The 20965-nt window shown below is 42.9% G+C and overlaps 1 protein-coding gene across 5 annotated transcripts in view; it reads right to left on the bottom strand.

The window, feature by feature from the left end:
* Window positions 1–11811: 11811 nt before the first annotated feature.
* Window positions 11812–20965, bottom strand: part of SEPHS1 (selenophosphate synthetase 1) — a 30888-nt gene continuing 21734 nt past the window's right edge. For 4 of the 5 annotated variants that reach the window (XM_045060905.1, XM_023256354.2, XM_023256353.2 and 1 more), the window contains exons 8-9: window positions 15610–15822; window positions 11812–13764 (exon numbers count right to left, since the gene is read on the bottom strand). In XM_045060905.1, the coding sequence (XP_044916840.1) occupies window positions 13550–13764; window positions 15610–15822 (428 nt within the window). In that variant the 3' untranslated portion in view covers window positions 11812–13549. The remainder of the gene's footprint in view (window positions 13765–15609; window positions 15823–20965) is intronic. The other variant, XM_045060904.1, reaches the window with a different exon arrangement.

Raw genomic sequence — 20965 nt, forward strand, 5'->3', positions numbered from 1 at the left:
TGTTTCCTCTCAGGTAGGGAGGAGAAAGCATCCAGAGCAAGGCTTGCCTGTTGGCCTTTATCTTTGGGTTCTCTATTCTTTTTCCATGACTCCTTCTTACCAAGACTCCCAAATTTTTTAGGCTAACAGAAATGTCTTTGGCTTTCCCTCATTAGCTCTTAACCTCATCCCCCACAAATTGATCATCACATGGCTGGAACCTGACCCTGAAATCGTCGATTAGATTGCCAAGAGTTTTCAGGAGAGGCACTTATGTTTATCATAGTTTAAAATGAAGTATCTGGCCTTTGGCAGGTACAGGAAAGAGAATCTCTATCACTCTTCTTCAGAGAAAAACTATCGGAATGGGCATGGGTGAATAGGTGTCTCCTTACTGCCCTCGCCTGGAGGACAGTGGGCACTGCTAGGAGGAGGAACATGGAAATTAAGTTCACCCCAACACAGATTATTTACAGGTCAAGACCTTTACCTTCACAGGCCCTGAAAGTTACTGGCTTTCCTGACCATTGGGAAATACAACGATCTCACAGCTCATGAGTTCGAGCCCCGCATCGGGCTCTGTGCTGACAGCTCAGGTGACAGTCAGCTGAGGTGACTGTATCTACACCTGTAGTTTTAACGGTCTCCCAAAATACCTTCGTTTTAAAAGTGTGTGAAATTCCCTGCCCTACCCTAAGGCATTCACAATAGGGGTGGCTCAGTTGGTTGGGCATAGGCCTTTGGCTCAGGTCATGATCTCGTGGTTTGTGAGTTTGAGCCCCCGCATCGGGCTCTGTGCTAACAGCTTAGAGCCCGGAGCCCACTTCGGATTCTGTGACTCCCTTTCTCTGCCCCTCCTCATTCATGCTCTGTATCTCTCTCCTTCAGATATACACATTAAAAACATTTTTTTAAAAGGCATTCACAACAGATGCGTTTAAAGTTTATGGTTGTTGGGGCGCCTGAGGGGCTCAGTGGGTTAAGCATCCGACTTCGGATCAGGTCATGATCTCACGGTCCATGAGTTCGAGCCCTGTGTTGGGCTCTGTGCTGACAGTTCAGAGACTGGAGCCTGCTTTGGATTCTGTGTCTCCCTCTCTCTCTGCCCCTCCCCTACTCGTACTTCGTATCTCTCTCTCTCTCTCTCTCAAAAATAAGCAAACATTAAAAAAAATAAAGTTTATGGTTGTTAAAAGAGATGAAGGAAATCCTTGAATATTTCTACTTGTTATCTGCCTTTTTTAAAATTAGAGGATGCTGGGTTTAAAATTTTTCATTTAAGATCCCATGGGGAATTAAAACAATAATTTCTCCTTAAGTAAAGAGGTAATTTGATGAATGTTACTAGTTTTTAAAAATAGCAGTTCGGGGGTACCTGGGTGGCTCAGTTGGTTAAGTCTCCAACTCTTGATTTTGGCTCAGGTCGTGATCTCACTGTTTGTGGGCTTGAGCCCTGCATTGGGTTCTACACTGGCAGCACAGAGCCTGCTTGGGATTCTTTTTTTTTCTCTCTCTCTCTGACCCTCCTCCCCCCTCCCCTCAAAATAAATAAGTAAACTTTAAAAAACAGCAATTTGGATTATTTGGAAATTCCCTAAGTAGGCATCTTTAACAGTTGTGTTATTAAAATAAAAATATCTTGGAATGATTGAAATGGAACATTAATGGAGCGCAAACATTATCACAAGAATAATTTCTCCTTCAGCATTTGGCATTTATTCATTTCTTGTTAAAGTTAGAATTTTGAAGATTATTTCAAAATTACCTTTTTCCCTCCCCTTCAAACAACGTGCTTGGTTTACTCAAACATTGAAAGTAAACTTAAAGACAAATGTTGAGACACAACGATTTTCAAAACCACCTAAGGAATAGTTTCCTCCAAATGTATAAGAAGTTAAAATGATTTTTAATAATAGCCAGAGTGGAACAGCTAAGAAAAAATAGTCTGACCTGAGAACCTTGAATTAAATTGTTCAAGGGTTGTGCACACTTACAACAATTCCATTATATGAATGAGAAATTGCAATCAATCCCAGATTCAAAATGCCATTCCTTCTGAGAATAGATGATCATGGCCAGTGGTTTAGTAGCAAGTTTTAAAGTTCATCGGATGCATTCGTGCACCAAACAGAAGCCAGTTCATTGGCCATCAGCCTGCAAATCCGCCCACACTCAGTTTTCCCGGCTACGGTAGGGCAGTCCAGCACTCCAGCAAAAGCCAGCTCTCCCCTTGTGCCCTAACTCCCATCTCCTGTCTTGACAATTCCAGAACCTTGTTCCAGCGATTCTCCTCCCCCTCTCCACCTTGTTGGGTCTCCCGCCGTCCCCCCTCCCATCAGCAGATGCCCATGCTGCTGTTTCCCTAGATTACAAAGCTCCCTCGTAAGTCCAACTTCTGCCAATTCCCACCCATCCATTTCTCCATTCTTTTTGCAGCAAAACTTGAAAAAATTGTATAAATTCACTGTCTCTGGTTTTTCTGCTCTCATTTTCTTTGGAAGCCCATCCATCTTTTACCCTCCTCATTCCACTGAAACTGCTCTTCTCAAGTTGGCCAGTGATCGCCATGTGGGGCATCCACCAGTTGATCCTTATCTGGAAGCTTCTTAGACCCCCAAGCATCACTGGACCCAGTGAGACACTGACACGACATCACTCCCTGCTCCTTCTCAGCCTCCTTTGCTGGCTCACTCTCATACCCAGGCTCCTTTTGGTATCTCTCTTCTATACACATGGGTTTCCTCAGTAATCTCCAGTCTCCTGACTGTAAGCTCCTTCTGTAAACTGACAATCCACAGATTTATATCTCTGGCCTGGACCCTTTAGCAAATTCCAGGCTTTGTATCCAACTGCCTGCTTTCACATCATCACCATGATTTCTTCTTTTCTTTCTTCCTTCCTTCCTTCTTTCCTTCCTTCCTTCCTTCCTTCCTTCCTTCCTTCCTTCCTTCCTTCCTTCCGTGTTTATTTATTCATTTTGAGAGAGAGAACATGTGAGTGGAGGAGAGGCAGAGAGAGAGAGAGAATCCCAAAAGGTTCTGCGCTGTCAGTGCAGAGCCCGACACCAGGCTCAAACTCACAAACTGTGACATCATGACCTGAGCTGAAATCAAGAGTTGGTCGCTTAACCCACTGAGCCACCCAGGCGCCCCATCACCAGAATTTCTAACAGACATTTCAAGACAGAATTCCTGACCTACCACCCCTCCCAAATCATGGCTCCCCCACCACCAAAATAAAAAATATATGTCTATATCCTAATCCCTGGAAAGGGTACATGTGATCTTGTTTGGAAAAAGGGTCTTTACAGATATGATTAAGGAACTCAGGATGAATTCATCTTGGATTATTTGAGTGAGCCCTAAACCCAGGGAAAGATCTTTACAGGTGACTGAGCATCTCACTACCCCTACTTCTATCCTGTTGAGAAGCACTGATCTCTGGTATTTTGTGGTGAAGGCAGACTAGAGAGGAAGGAAACAAGAAAAAATTACACACACACACACACACACACACACACACACACACACACACACCACACACACACCTTACTCATTTCCATTCCTTTAGACCTGAATTGCAATTTCAGAATCTGTCCCATAGAGATCTCTTATGAAAATTGAAGAAAAACAGGATAAAAATATTTTTTAAGATAAAGATATTTCTAAGAACACAAATATAAATAAACTGTTACTGGAGTTGTAAGTCAAACTTTCTATAAATCACTTGCACACGAAGAGAAGCACATTTTCTCCAAGCCCGTTTCTGATGTCAGCCATAATTAAAAACAAGTCTGAAGATTAGCCACGGTGTGCGGTCAGAGATTTGTGATCTTTCAGCACGAACTAGAATCTCCAAGATATGTACGCATAAATCCAGCAGAAGAGGAAAGGACAAAATTATCACTTATGGGATTGTGTGGATTGAGGAACGTCAAGAGGACGGCAGGGGGCGGGGGTAAATTATCTAGCAGGAAATAAGGATAAATCAGCCAACAAAGCTTTGCACACTTCCTGAGCACCTCGTCTGTGCAGGGCTGTCTACAAAGTACAGAGGAAAATAGAGAGCGTACAGCAACGTTTCCTGTTAGCAAAGGGTTCACAGTCCAGTTGGAGAGGAAGACAGGAAGTACCTAGCAAGGGCTCACCAATCTGCACAGGGAATTCTCCACGGGGAGTGTGTGCAGCCGCAGCCGGAGGAGACAGGCAGGAAGCAGACCCCACAGGGGGGAAACAGAGTTTCTCTTGTGATGCCAAGTTGCCCCGGAATGAAGAAAGAAAGGGGCCTGTCAGGCCTACTGGAAAATCTTGGCCTTCGATGGTGCTTTGTGTACGTACCATCTTGGCATTAATCATGTTCATATACATATTTAGCTAAGTATATATAATCAATAAGTACCTATATGCAGACATGGTCTAATGTTTTGTGATCGAACAGAGTCCATATGTATTGTAGAAAAATTGAAAACAGAGAAGGCATTTTTAGAAACTAAAATTCTCTCTCTCACATGGGGCACCTGGGTGCTCAGTCCGTTGAGCGTCTGACTCCTGGTTTGTGAGATTGAGCCCCGCATCAGACTCTACTCTGACAGCAGGAAGCCTACTTGGGATTCTCTCTCTCTCTCTCAGAATAAAGAAATAAACTTCAAAAAATAATTAATAAACTTTAAAAAATAATTAATAATCAAATAAATAAAATTGGTCCCTATTCCTGCTTTCCAGGAGAAAACTTGTGTTAAAATTACATGTATTCTTCTCCATTCACATATAGTTGGCATATATGCATATGTATATATTCCACAAAATTGGTATCTTTTTTCACCTTCTATGATAGTGTAAGCATTTTGCCATCGATAAATATCCTCCAAAACCATGATTTCCTGGGATGTAGAGTTACAGATTATTTTTTCTCCCCATTTTATTGAGGTATCATTGACAAATAAAATTATATATATGTAAAGTGTACAATGGGATTTGATATACATATACGTTGTGAAATGATGGCCACGCTCAAGTTAACATAGCATCACCTCACATAGTTATCTTTTTTTTTTTTCAACTTTTTTTTTTTTTTTTTTTAATTTTTGGGAGAGAGAGAGAGAGAGAGAGAGAGAGAGCATGAACGGGGGAGGGGCAGAGAGAGAGGGAGACACAGAATCGGAAGCAGGCTCCAGGCTCTGAGCCATCAGCCCAGAGCCCGACGCGGGGCTCGAACTCACGGACCGCGAGATCATGACCTGGCTGCAGTCGGACGCTTAACCGACTGTGCCACCCAGGCGCCCCAGTTATCTTTTTGTTTTAGAGATTTCATAAAAACATTTTTTTTCCTAATGTTTATTTTGAGAATAGAGAGAAAAAGTTCCAGGGAGGGAGGGGCAGAGAGAGAGGGAGACAAAGAATCCAAAGCAGGCTCCCGGCTCTGAGCTGTCAGCACAGAACCCAACGTAGGGCTCGAATTCACGAACCAGGAGATCATGACCTGAGTCAAAGTCGGACACTCAACCAACTGAGCCACCCAGGTGCCCCAAGATTTCATTTTTAATTAATCTCTACATCCATCATGAGGCTCAAACTCTTGACCCCAAGATCAAGAGTCGTCTGCTCTACCGACTGAGCCAGCCGGGCACCCTCACGTAGTTATCTTTGTATGTATGTGTGTGTGGTGACATGTCGACTCTCTCAGCAAATTTCAAGTATACATTTTTATTAATATAGTCACTGTGCTGTATGTTAAATACCTGGAACCTATTTATCCTCCAAACAGAAGTCGGTACCCTTTGGGGTACCCGGGTGGCTCAGCTGATTGACCTGGGTGGCTCAGGTCATGATGTCACGGTTTGTGAGTTCGAGCCCCATGTCGGGCTCTGTGCTGTCAGCTCAGAGCCTGGATTCTGTGTCTCCCTCTGTCTCTGCCCCTCACCGGCTTGTGCTCTCTGTCTTGTCTGTCTCTCAAAAATAAAAGCTAAGAAAAAAATTAAAAAAAAAAAAAGAGAAGTTGGTACCCTTTGACCAATATCCGCCAATTTCCCTTACTTCTAGCCCCTGGCAACCACCATTCTACTCTCTGGAGTTATTACTGATAATTCTCAAAATTTTTATTGTGTTTTTCAACCATTTAACAGTAATCATGAACACTGATAAGAAAGCCCTGGACTCTATCCATTTTTAAATTCTTGCCAATTATGTAAGTTAAAAAAAAAAAACCAAATTCATATTGTCTTAACTTCATATTGTCTTCATATTGTTTTTATATATACACTGGTATTAACATTTCTGTGATTCGCCTATAGATTTCTGTATTGGGGTAGGTTAAGCTAAACTGTAGGAACAAGTAAATCCTGAAATCTTAGTGGTGCAACAAGACAGAGTTTGCTTCTCAATCCGTCACCATTAATGTGAGTCAGCAACTCTCGTTTGCACAGCCATTCAGGGGTCCCCACATCTGCTCTGTGGCTTCCACCCAAAACCTGCCCCCTTGAGGCACCAGTGAGAGGCAAGTGACCATGATGGTGGCCCCAGACAATTGGAGAGACTGATGCCGGTTCCACTCTGAGAACCAGGAGTCAAGTTGAAGGGTAAAACAGTGACTCTGGAAGCTTGTGGGCCAAAGGGAACTACCATAACCCCAGGGAAGGAAGGATCCCTGAGGGTTAGGTCATGTCCAGAATTTCCCTGCTGTTTTACGATTCAGATACGTGGGGATTGGATGTTTCTCTAAAATTACTGCCTGAAATCTGCTAGCTTTCCTTGTACTACTGGAAAGCAAATTATGCCACAGTTGTCCTGGAGGCCCGGATACAGGGCTTGGCAACCGGTGACTGTACATCTTCCTCCCTGCTGGCCCCACTTGGCAGACCCACGTAGCAATTTTTTTTTTAAGTTTTTACTTATTTATTTTGAGACCAAGAGAGAGCGGGGAACGGGAAGAGAGAGAGAATCCCAAGCCGACTCTGCACTGTCAGCACAAGGCCCGATGCGGGGCTCTAACTCCACGAACCGTGGGATCATGACCTGAGCCAAAACCAAGAGTCGGACGCTTCCCAGACTGAGCCACCCAGGCACCCCAGCAGTTCTTGTTAATAGATTTGAAAAGTACTGTGTTTGAAGGGTGCCTGGGTGGCTTGGATGGTTAAGTGTCCGACTTCGGCTAGGTCATGATCCTGAGGTTCGTGAGTTCAAGCCCTGCATTTGGCTCTGTGCTGACAGCTCAGAGCCGGGAGCGTGCTTCTGATTCTGTGTCTCCCTCTGCTGGTGCCCTGCTTGCACTCTGTCTCTCTGTCAAAAATAAATAAACATTAACAAAATACTTAAAAAAATCTTCAAATCTTAGCTAGAGTATGGATGTACAACACCTAGGTTTTCAACATTCCAAAGATTAGCATTCAACAAAACTCAAGGTGAAGGGACTGGAGACAATTAGAAATATCTTCGGGGCACCTGGGTGGTTCAGTCCATTAAGTGTCTGACTTTGGCTCAGGTCACGATTTCCCAGTTCATGGGTTTGAGCCCCTCATTGGGCTCTGTGCTGATAGCTCAGAGCTTGAAGCCTGCTTCAGATTCTGTGTCTCCCTCTCTGCCCTTCCCCCACTTGTGTTCAATCTCTCTCTCTCTCAAAAATAAATAAATGTTAAAAAAAAAAAAAAGAAATATCTCCGATATTTATCTATAGTTCAGTGACAGCCGTACAACAGAAAACTGTATCAGAGTTAAGATGAATGGGATATTTCTGTGATATATGATAGGAAATTTTGTCCAAGACATATTAAGAAAAAACACATTGCATAAGTGTGTGTATATATATGTATATTTGTTTTTAATAATAAATTATATTTATTATTAAAAATAAATTATATTTATTATTAAAAATATATAAATAAATATACTTATTTTTTAAAAGCTCCACCTCTCATTTGGCATTTCTCTTTAGTTTTGCTCACCTCTGTTATTTGTATACTCTGGAAGTTCTTTCACACTATAAAAACTGCCATGGGTGGCTCAGTTGGTTAGGCATTGGACTCTTGAGTTTGGCTCAGGTCATGGTCTCACGGTTCAGGAGATCGAACCCTGCATCGGGCTCTGCACTGACATGGTGAAGCTTGCTTGGGATTCTCTCTCTCTCTGCCCCTCCCCTGCTCACGCTCTCCCCCTCTTTCAAAATAAATAAATAAACATTAAAAAAAAATACCTGCCATGAGAATGCATGGCTACATGCAAAGCACTCTGATCACTTGAAATCTTATGATCATCTGTGGATGTCCCCACCTGCCACTTGATAGTGTCACAATGGCTGCTATTTATTTCTGAACAGTTCCACCAAAACAACAAATGCATATTCGTGTATATGTGATATACACACATATGGATGTGTGCATAGGTCATACATGGAGAGAAAGCAACTTAATATTTCTAGAAGTATCCATTGTACTAGTTCTTTAACTTTTCTGTTTAAAAGTTTTCAAAATAAAAAGTTAGGGAACAGAAATAAATGTCACCTGGATTTTAAGCACCCCATGACTTAATGTAAGTGGATTTACCAGACGGATTTGACTGGCGAAGGTGGATGGTGGCTACTTAATTTTGTTCTAATCTTAACAGTTTTATTCTACTTAATTTTATTCTAAGGTTAGTGGTCTTCTTCTATTCTTTGAGAAGTCCTTTATAGATGTTTATCTGAGTTCTTTTGTATTATTATTATTTTTTAATGTTTATTTATTTTTGAGAGAGAGAGAGAAAGAGTGTGAGTGGGGAAGGGGCAGAGAGAGAGGGAGACACAGAATCTGAAGCAGGCTCCAGGCTCTGAGCTGTCAGCACAGAGCTTGATGCAGGGATTGAACCCATGAAACATGAGCTCATGACCTGATCTGAAGATGGATGCTTAACTGACTAAGTCACCCAGGTGCCCCTTAATGTTTATTTATTTTGGGGGGAGGGCACAAGCAGAGGAGGGGCAAAGAGAGAGGGAGACAGAGAATCCCAAGCAGGCTCTGCACTACCAGTGTGGAGCTCGATGCAGGGCTCGAACTCACGACTGAGAGAGAGGGAGACACAGAATCTGAAGCAGACTCCAGGCTCTGAGCTGACAGCTCTAACCCATGAACGGAGAGATCATGACCTGAGCCAAAGTCGGATGCTCAACTGACTGAGCCACCCAGGTGCCCCTCTAGCCTTTCGTTTAAAAAATAAAAACAGGAGGGCACATGGATGGACCTGGAGGGTATTATGCTAAGTGAAGTCAGAGAAAGACATACCATATGATTTCATTTCTATGTGGAATCTAAAACAAAGAACAGCAGCAGACCCATAAATACGGAGAACTGACAGTTGCCAGAAGGGAGGGGCGGGGGGGAAGAGGGTTGGGAGGTACAAGCTTCCAGTTACGGAAAGGGTTAGACACGGGTGAAACGTACAGCACGTGGAATACAGTCAGTGGTGTTGTAAGTGTTGTCTGGTGACAGATGTGGTGAGTGTACCGTGAGCAGCACAGTGGGGTTCGACTACTAGAATTGTCTCACTTGTCAAAATGGACCAAAGAAGGGCCATGTTCTAGACATCAGTTTTATACAATTCTCCTTTAAGAACTAGGCCAAATATAAGGCTTGATAATTCACTTACGGTTTCCTAGCTCTCCATCAACTTCTATGTGCATGTGCTTGCATTCCTGAAACTCTTCAGCAACCAGATCACTGGTGGAGTGAATTTTCTAGTTCCTTCCACAAAGTTGCGATGGGCTCGATTAGATGCAGTCCTCCCACGCATGAAGCCCCCTCCACAGGCAACAAACAGGGCTGGGCAGGACCATCCGAAACCACCGAAAACATCAACTGTGAATCCAGAGTTGGAGATCAAATATTTAAGAACTTAAATAGAGGAAATACAGGAAACCCTGCAGAGAAAAGGTCCAAGATCTACGCACCCAATGTTTACTGACCTGCTGAAAGCCACTGGCCACCTAGGATTCTAGCAACTCTTGAGCACATCTAGACACCCACGAGCACCCTGTCCTACCGATGGTTTCACTCGATGAAGGCCAAGCGAAACCTCGGTTCACTTCGTTGAACCTTGTTTAGGTTTAAGACAAGGAGACTGAACCAACCAGAGGCAAAGTGATATTCCCATGCTCCATTTTTGAGAGTTTTTTCAATCTGTTGGTTTTCCGTGTGGACCCCGGGATGTTTAAAAATTGCATTGCTTATGGGGCACATGGGTGGCTCTCTCAGCTGAGCGTCTGATACTGGCCCAAATCATGATCCCCACGGCTTGGGAGTTCAAGCCCCACGTCAGGCTGTGTGGTGACAGCTCGGAACCTGGAGCCTGCTTCGGATTCTGTCTCCGTCTCTCTCTGCCCCTTCCCTGCTCACTCTCTCTCTCTCTCAAAAACAAACACTAAAAAATTTTTTCATATCGCATCACTCGTATGCAGGCATTTAATGAGAAAAGCTACAAATTACTGTTGAAACTAAGTTATATGGTCTATGTAACCACGACTTCATCTAGAGAAAAAGGGTGCTGAGTGTGGGAAATGAAAAACTCAAGGCAATAGATCAATCTCTGTCTACACACACACACACACACACACGCGCGCACACACACAAGACATTTAAGTATCTGAAGCATCATTATCTATGCTTGCTTTATTACTTCTGAAAATAAAAAAAAGTATAGTATCATATAGCTATTCTGGTCTCTCTTTACAGAGCAAGACTGTAAAACTTAGAATTCCGATAGAACTCTTTTAAAGGCAACACTAAATTCAGACGGAAACTGCAGTCTCATACATCTAAAATCAGAACAACTTAAAACACTCGCGTTTATTCATCATAAGGCATGCAGAACTTGGAGACTACAATATACTAAGTGATTTAAAAAACATTCAGCCAGAAAGTACATATTGCTTACACAATATTTCAGTTTCTCCTCCTGGACAGAATTACAGTAAATGTTTCAACACAGCCTGTGCAAACAACAAGCGAGGCTTTGATATTCCTTGGCAAGTGACGCCTGTCGCCTCGAGGAGTAACTGACCTCACCAGGGCCCAGCCTCTCCAGGCTGTATGAAAAAATTCTGTGTATTTTCACAAGCTGTATTTTTGGATGCAACTGCACCGTAGGATTTAAAGAAAATAAATCACTGCACCAAGATCAGTGTGAAGTGTTAAAGTGCTACCAGGAAGCCAAATTATTGTCTGCGTGTTAACTATTCACCAAATTTGAAGGTATTTACACAGATTTTGCTAAGCCAAATATTCAATCACTTGATCCTTCAAGGAAATTTCAAAACACTTGGGTTGGTTTGGGTTTTGCTGGCCCCAGATGGCAATAATCAGAGTGGACATAACTTGGGAGAAAAATTCCTTTAAAAGCATATTGTGAAAGCAGCTCCTTCCTTCCTTCCTTCTCCTCTCCCGGCCCTCTGCGACACCCCTTTACATCTAACCTCCCCGCACTCGGCCACGTGGGGTGCCTGTTACAGATTCCCTAGTCCACCAGAATCCGGACTCTGCCGGTCAGGGGCAGGGCGTGTGACAAGCATCCCCAAGTGATCTTAAAGCAGGTCATCTGGAATGTTCTCTGGGAACCCCCACCTTTTACCAGTCCTTCCTCCTTGAGATCACGTGAATTACACGGACCTCCTTGTCCCCAGCATTTTTTCTAAACGTGAATCTTCATCTCCTCAGGTGCATAATCCGCTTAGCTCGCTTCCTCTCAGTAGGCCCGCCACCAAGGAAATCATCAGCATTCAAGGCATGATCAACATTAAAAAGAATTCAGATTTAGTCATCACTGGTGTTGTCAAAAAAAAAAAAAAAAAAAAAAAAAAAAGCTCAACAGCATGTTCACCTTACTCAGAGGTTTCCAACACATTTTATTTTGCAGACCACTGGTTTGTAGCTTTTGGGGACCAACATCTGTATAAATGCCTACAAAACGTCCCATCAATGTCAGTTCCGGAGCGGCCCCTGGGGTCCCGCACACCCGCACGTATGGCTTGAGTTCCAGTCACGCCCGCGCAGCGGCCGCCCTCTGGCTCCTGGTGGAGGGCGCATCCGCGGTGAGGCCTCTTCCGGGGGCGTCCTCTCCCGAGGGCTGGTTTCCTTTGGCAAGAGGAGGGTCTGTTCTCACGGCTTTGGTGCCTGCAAGCAGGAGGCATTCAGAAACTCGCAGGGACGGGGGTGCTTTATTCTCTTAGGCAGACACTTGAGCCACCGGAGCACTCGTGTGCTTAATGACAGCGATCCCCTCCTTACTGTTTGGTGGGTTAAGACAGAAGGAAGCCTCTGTTTTTAAGTAACACAGAGAAACACCTTTTTGGATCGCCTATTTGTTCTAGAACTACAAAATTTAATTCAAGAAAATATAGGTCCCGTGAAAGACTTAAAAGTTTTATAAAACTAAAATCTAGTTTTCCCCGATAAATTGTACTTTTAGCCAAAACCCTCCCAACGCTTCTAAAATAATACTAAAGGGGGCATCTGATTATACAAGAGCATTAAAAAAAAATTAAATATTTATTTGAATAACAAGTTTAAGTTCGAGCTGCGATGTTGGCAATGCAGATTTTTAACACAGATCACAAAAAGCGTGCACAAAAATGGACTGGCACCAAGGACAAAATAATGCTGAGAATTAGGCTAAATAACTGCTGATTTTAAGAAAACAAGAGGCCTGAATCACTATACAAAATATAAAATGTATTAAACACTACCATCCACAGAACAGTCTTTATTATGGATTATATTTAAAAATTATTTGTGTAGTTACTTATATATTGAATTGTAAATGAGTATTATACACGAACCCCCTTTCGGGGGGCAATTCCTTGTTGCACTATAGAACATCTAGTTACATCGCAAAAAGTATCCTTTTTTGCTGTCAATAAAAGAAAACAGTTAATGGTATTACTGCAAATATTAGGAAGGCTACAAAAAAAGAAATTAGATTTCTTTCTTGTCTTCAAAGTGCTTTCCATGCAGAGTTCAGCACTTGCCTCGTTTAACTGAGTGCGCTATTGGGAAAATGTCCTGGGTCAAAGAGATGCTCTCGAATGAGGACACCGGGCTTTACAAAGGAAAGACTGGAAGGAATCACGCGACCCTCTCACTACCGGGCTACCGTTGTGTCACTTACCAATTCCATCTTTCCAGAATCCCATTCAAGACACTTTAAAAAAAGACCAGACCGGGAACGATAAATACACACAAAATGAAAAGACACCAACTGCTATCTGACCCCACGACTGGTAATGTCTGTGCTACGTGAAAGCACCTTTAAAAAGAGCCTATGCGGCAAGAGATAAGTGTCTAAAGATTCAAAATGAATCAACAGTATTGGATAACAATATAATTCTCAACTCAGAAGCTGCCTCAAGATTAGGTGCATCTTCAGTTAATGTAACAGGAAAAAAAGGCGATGGATTTTATTTTATTAATTGCATCCACTCACAAATCGACCTAAGGTCACCAGATGTGTAGACACAATGAGATTTTTGTTGTTGTTTATAGTCTTTAATTGAAATGATGAAAAAGGAAATAGATCTATTTAAAAACAAAACCAAATAGCTAGTTGGGTCTAGATTAAGAGGTGGCCCCCGGGGTGGGGTTCACGTTCTGAGTGGCCACCTGTGGTGCGACTTCGATGATCCGGGGCTTGTCTATGATTCTGGCTGTGCGGTTGCCCTTCTCTACGATCCCAATAATCCATGCTTGGTGACCTTCCCCGTATTTGGGAGACTTTATCTCTGCACAGAATCGAGCAGCTTGCTCTCTCGGTAAACAGATTAGGAGGCCTCCTGGCAAAGGGAAAAAAAGAAAATTATCATCAGCTGGGATTCCTGGTGAGCAGTTTCTCTGCCACGGCCTTTCCACCTCGCTTCCGCCCAGATGGCCGTTCGACCAACAACTCTTTTCTGTCTCTACAAGAGCTGCCCCTTCCAGTCAATTGAGAATCCCACAGATTAAACTGCAGAGCAATTAGCGACTTCTTGGTAAGCTACTATGTTAAAAAGCACACAACAAATTTTATTTAAACAATGAAAATGAGCTAGGTGTGACTCATTTAACAGGAGTAAGGTGTCTAAGGCCTCAATAACATACGTGGGAGCTACTTTTTTCTTGCTTCACTGAAAGAAATACTTAAAACTGAAAGAGAACTTTTCCTTTTTGACTTATCTACGTGGATTCCTCATTTTATAAAAAGGGTTTTTTTATATACTTTTTTTTTAACTTAAAACTTAAGATCACGAAGAGGTGTAGGCCTCAGAGTATCTGCCTCTGTCCTCTTCAAAACAGAAAAAACATAAAATATGTTACAAAAACCTTCATCAAATATAGGTCAGTAGCTCAGACAGAAAATTTTATGTATTTGTAAGTGGAACTAACACAACCAGGAAAAAATATGTATCTATACTTTTGCAAAAAAGTAAAAACTTCTCAATTTTGAATGAAGGAAACAAACGGAATTTGCCAGTAATATTAATTAATTCACTCAACACTTACTCCAGGCCCACCAGGTGGCATCAGTGGCCCACCGGGTGGCAGGCACCATTCTGGGCAGACATTGAACCAACAGCTCAGTTGTCCTCTTAGAATTTTTTTCTAGAAAGCGGATTTAAGTTTTTTGCTGTTTTTTTAAGGACAGGAAATTGAAGGGTCCTCTACAGAGGCTGTGGGAGGCCTACCAGCGAATTGCAAGCCCTCTTACAGAGCAGACTTGGGGCAGGGCTTTGGGGTCCTTGCCTCTGGCTGCACCCCAGAATCCTCTGGGCTAATCAGGCTTCCTGGGGGTCAGGTCTAACCACTGGTATTTTTTTGTTTTTTAAGGTTTTTAAGTTTTTGTTTATTTATTTTGAGAAAGAGAGAGAGGAGCAAACAGAGGGAAAGAGGGGGGGGGGGGGGGGGGGAGGGGGGAGAGAGAGAGAGGGGGGGGAGAGAGAGAGAGAGAGAGAGAGAGAGAGAGAGAGAAATATATCTCAAGCAGGCTCCACACTGTCAGTGCAGAGGCTGATGTGGGGCTCAAACCCATGAATTGTAAGATCACGACCTGAGCCAAAACCGAGTCAGATGCTTAACTGAACACCCCCGGGACCCGTACACATGGGTATTTTTAAATCCCCAGATGATCTGACCCTGTTGTCAGAGTAACTCCTGAGTTAGCAAGAAAACAGAAATAACAAAAGCCGAAAAAAGACAGAGGATATATGGGGATGAAACACAAGAGTCAAGTTAAGGGGCACTGTGGAGACACAATTTACTATCTCATTCCCGAAATTGCAATTTTAGACTTTTTCTTCAAGGAAAAAACATAACCTGTTCACTGTAACCTATAGGTATCACAGTTAATTCAAATGCTAAGTTTCCAATGAAAGCTGAGTAATGACTCCTTTTCCCCATATTCTCCCTTCCATCCTGTCACCAAACAGAAACACTGAAATTTAACACTGCTCTCTGTCACACACAGAATGGCAGGGCACCCGTGGGGCCTGAGAACATTCGTGCTAAGAAGGCCAAGGTTATCTACCAGCACTGACCTCACACAGTTTGGGGTCATGCTCAAGTACCTGGCTGCTTCCTTGTCAGAGAAATTTCCATTAGCCTCACTAGCTTAGTCCTCAGATCTGGGCCCAGGATCCTTGTACCTGATGTCTCCGGGCAGGTCCCATGCATGAGGCCGAACATGTTTCCACAGGCCTTGCTCACGGCAGCCATCTTGGCCAGGACGGGAAGGTTGTGAATCACAAAGGACACCTCATTCCTCTGCTGCTTGGCCAGGTTCTGCGCGTGGCCCAAAATTCCAAAGCCCGTGATGTCAGTGGCAGCGTGGGCGTTGAACGTGTGCATGAGACCTGCAGCTGAGAGAGGACAGAGGACCCATTTATTACCTGGTGAAATAAATGAAGACTGAGGAGAAAAAACCCACCTCGTCTCAAAATTTTAAACAAACTTTGATCTCGAAATTCCTAATTCATCAAGGCAATGACATACTGGGATAATGAAAAAGTAATTTGTCAAAAACACCCATTTTTTTAAAAATGCTTGTTTATTTTTGAAAGGGAGGGAGACAGAGAATCCGTAGCAGGCTCCAGGCTCTGAGCAGTCAGCACAGAGACTGACACAGGGCTCGACCTCACAGACTGGGAGATCATGACCTGAGCCGAAGTCGGACGCTCAACCGACTGAGCCCCCCGGGTGCCCCTGAGAGGTGATTTCTTATTCTACTTGAACCATTTAGAACTATCAGCAGCTTCAGTCTGCAGTAATTCTCCAGTGAACAAAAAAAGAATTGCTAGCTCAACAAAAGGTAAACCAGCCTACACCATCCTCAAGTCAACAAGACTTTTTAAGATGGACCTAAATTCAAGGCATTCTCACTCTAAGTGCGTTGCCTAAACTAAGGTTAATTTTTGAATTAAAAAAAAAAAGTTTCAAAGTACTTATAGGTTTGGAGAAAAGTGAGCAGAAAGTACAGGAGTTTCCTATATACTCCCTGCTCCCCTTCTCTTATTAACATCTAGCATTGGTGATACATTTGATACACGTGATGAGCTGTTACTGACACATTATTATTAACTGAAGTTCATTCACCTTGGGGCTCACTCTTGATGTTGTAGTGGATGTGTTCACACATGTATGACATGCATCCATCATCAGTATCCCACAGAGTAGTCTCACTGCCCTAGAAATCCCGTGCTCCACCTGTTCATCCCACCCCTCCCCCCAGCTCCTGACAACCACTGCTCTTTTCACCGGCTCCATAGTTTCGCCTTTTCCAGAATGCTAGATTTGGAATTGTAAGAGTATCTGGTCTTTTCAGATGGTCTTCTCACTCAGAAATATGCTTTTGAGTTTCCACCATGCCTTTTATGGCTTGATAGCTCATTTCATATTTTAAAAATGTTTTATTTATTTTGAGAGAGAGAGGGAACATGAGCAGAGGAGGAGCAGAGGAGAGAGAATCCCAAGCAGGCTCCACGCTGTCAACACAAAGCCTCATGCGGGGCTCGATCCCACAAACCGTGAGATCATGACCTGAGCCGGAATCAAGAGTTGGATGCTCAACTGACTTGAGTTGATTTTTATAAGAAGATCTGTGTCTAGGTTCACTTCCTGCCTGTAAATGTCCAGCTGTTCCAGTACGTTCTGTTGAAAATATGATCCTTTCTCCACTAATTGTCCCTTCTCCTTTGTCAAAGATCAAACGATATACGTGTGGGCCCATTTCTGGCCTCTGCCTTCTGTCCCACTGATGTCCTCATCCACCATTACCGGCATCACACTGCGGTGACCACTGTAATTACACCGTCTTGAAGCTGGGTGGTGTCAGTCCTCCAAATGCTCCCCTTCAGCACTGTGTCGGCTGTCCCCGGGGTCTTCTGCTCTTCGATCCAAACTCAGAATCGGTTTGTCAATATCCACAAAATAACTGGCTAGGATTACGAATGGGACTGCATTGCACTGAGTTCCATTCACACATCAAGTTGGGAAGGCCTGACACCTTGTTGATACTGAGTCTTTCTATCTCTGTACCTGGAACACTTCTCCATTTCTTTGTATCTTCTTCGACTTCTGTCATCAGTTTTATAGTTTTCCTCATATACAGCGTGCACGTCCTTTGTTAGATTCATACTGAAGTAGTTCACTTGGGGGGGAGTAACTGAAAGTCTAATTTTTAAAAGTTAAATGCTTCTCATGAAATGAAATACACTCCATGTTTACAGGAGCACTCTGGAGTGAATGTGTTTTTTGGTACATTTTCTTTTTAGACAAAGATCTCTTTTACCTAAGCGCATTCGCAACAACAGAGGTGGAGAGAATTTCTAGTCCATCACGGTGGTTAAGCAACTAGACATCCATTCTATTAACATGCCTGGGCAGGGCAGGGCAGCAGACAGCCAATAACATTTAACATAAGCAAAGACGTGCAGTTTAGCAGCTCTTCCCAGTGCCATCTTGGATGAGCTGAGAGGACACAGTGAACCCCAGTCAGTAATCAGGGTTCCATTTTATCTGATCACCATTTTGTCCCTGCATAGGGAATTACTGTTGCGAATTTTACTATGGGAATTTTAATGAATCACAATGAACTCCTTCCTGTGCAGCCAACAAAACCCAGCTTCAACCACTACCACCTTTCTGCTGGGGTCTTACCTATTCCTGCCTACTCGTTGGGGGATATGGGTGGGGTGGGTAACTTTAAAGCAAACCCCAGTCATATTACCTCACCTGTAAACATTTCAGTATGTAATTCTAAAAGATTTAAAAAAAGGGGGTGCCCTGGTTGGCTCAGTAGGTTACACATTTCTGACTCCCGATTTCTGCTCAAGTCACAATCTCAGTTTGTGGGATTAAGCCCTGCACTGGGCTCTGCGCTGATAGAGGGGAGCCTGCTTCGGATCCTCTCAGGCCTTGCTCTGCCCTTCGCCTACTCATACTCCCTCTCTCCCTCCCCCAAAAATAAATGTTAACAATTTTTTAAAAACATAAATAAAAGGTTTTAAAAAATTTAACTACAATACCATTATCATTCCAACACAATATTGCACGTTAACAGATTTCTCCTAAACCTCTTAATTTTTACGAGTTTCCTCTTTTTCTCCCCATGCCATTTGTTTGTTGTGGAGACAGAGTCACTTTTTCTGTGGAAGTTCCTGCATTCTGGATTTGGCCGTCTTCCCTGATGATGACAGGTTCTACCAAACTGGCAGCCAGGTCCAAGGCATGATGAGATTCAAGTTCAGTTTCTCTGATGGGGGGGTGGGGGGCATTTATCACCTCCCCACGAACCTTTCACCTAATGGTTTTTAGCAGCCACTGATGTTTGTTGAGGTTCGTTAAATCAAGGGCGCAGCAAAAATGGCAAATGTGTGATTCATTCTTCCAGCATTTATTAGAAGTGACTCTTCTAAAGAATTTAAAAAACAATTAATTTGGATTTCCCCAAATACCACCCGTATAAGAAAGGTAAAATGTGTGACTGAATCCTTTATTTTCATAATGCATGGCTGGTGCTCTAGCAACTTCCAAAGGTGGACAAGAAGTTTCAACTCTCATTATGATTTCCTTGGTTTTCAGATGCTTGATATGCTTCAGCTGACTCCAGTCACTCTTCCTTTTGATATTCAAACTGCCCCCTTTCCAGTCTGACTGGCGGGGTCAGCTCTTCCAGTTCTGGTGCAGTGACAGGACCCCATTAGCTGTTGGGGGCTCCATTACTTTCAGGCACAGGAGGTCCCGAGCTTATCTTCTGCATTTCCTTTCCCAGAGTTGAAATCAGTCATTTCCCCAAGGAGCCCTGGCACTTTTTCATGGGAAATGTTAATTTTCAGATCACAATCTGGGCACTAGGAGTTCATTACTATTGGGTTATCACTGCTCCTAGGCCTTTTTTTCAATTGGCTTGGAAATAAGTATTTTTAGGGGGAAAAAAACAACATCCTGAGTTCATACTGTTAATTCCAAAGTAAAGATTATAGTTTACTTTTAATGTTTATTTATTTTGAGAGAGAGAGAGAGAGAGAGAGAACACGAACTAGTGGGGGAGGGGCCGAGAAAGAGGGAGAGAGAATCCCAAGCAGGATCTGTGCTGTCAGCACAGAGCCTGACACGGGGCTCGAACTCACAAACTGTGAGATCATGACCTGAGCCAAATCAAGTTGAACGCTTAACTGACTGAGCCACCAGGTGCCCCAAGATTACGGTTTAAAACTCTGCTTCTTTGGTCTTATTTCTTTTTATTCTTAAAATTTGTTCCCAACTATACTTACTTATTTTATCATACTATACCAATATTTTCATCAACACAAACCCACTGAATACAATGACATATCTTTGTGGGTTTTTGTCCTGAGGCTGTACATTGAAAATACCAGGCTCAGAGTGATTTGAAATAATTCTTCCCCATGCGGTTTTGCGACTCCTTAACTTGATTAGGCAATTTTTTTTCAATGTTTTTAATGTTTGTTTATCTGCGAGAGAGAGACAGAGCATGAGTGGGGGAGGGGCAGAGAGAGAGAGAGAGACACACACACACAGAATCCGAAGGAGGCTCCAGGCTCCGAGCTGTCAGCACAGAGCCTGATGCGGGGCTCAAACCCACGAACCGTGAGATCATGACCTGAGCCGAAGCTGGACGCCCAACTGACTGAGCCACCCAGGCGCTCCTCTATCAGACAAGTCAAAAAAAGTGGTAGCTTCCAAGAATAAAGACCTTTCAGTGCTTTTAGTGGCTGTACAGTATTCCATGGTAAGCACACAGACTACATCACTCAGTAACCTACTGATGGACATTTGGGTTGTTTTCTCCATTAGAAATTGCAAACGGGCTTCAACGAATAATAGCCTCGCACACACGTCATTCCATAGGTCACAGAGGCAAGACCACGGAGTCAAAATAAATGTACATGTAATTTTGCTAGATATGACCAAATGCTCCTCCATAAGCTTCTGCCATATTGTATTCCTCCCAACAATGTACAAAAAGTAAGGACTGGGAATCTTAAATGCTCAAATACAAGCAAACTGAAAAAGCATACAAATAAAAATCTGTAAAAATCACTTTCTTACTGTTTTATGACTTAATTTGAAGGACCAAAAAAGAAAAAAAAAAAAGGAGAAAGACTCCTTAAACAGTTTGACACATGAACAGAGAAACACAAACGAAAAGTCTTGGTCGTAAGTGAGGAGAGCAACTGAGGACAAAGAATTAAATAATTACAATTTGACTTTGGAATAGAGCCAAAGAAATATTCCTGGAACACAGACAACTAACTATGGAAAAATTTGACCCCCCCATTCCCCGCAAATTCACGAGTGGGCAAAAGGTAAATTAATTATGTTATTATTTCTGGTAGATCATCCAAGGCATTAAAAATTATGTGTTCTATGATGAGATAATGTGGGAAAAAAAGAATTCAGTAACGTTAAGTAAATAAAAACACATTCCAAATACAAGTAAAATGTATGACAACCACTAGTTGAAAACATGAACAATAAAAC

This window comes from Felis catus, chromosome B4, assembly GCF_018350175.1.
Source record: "Felis catus isolate Fca126 chromosome B4, F.catus_Fca126_mat1.0, whole genome shotgun sequence".
Lineage (NCBI taxonomy): Eukaryota > Metazoa > Chordata > Mammalia > Carnivora > Felidae > Felis > Felis catus.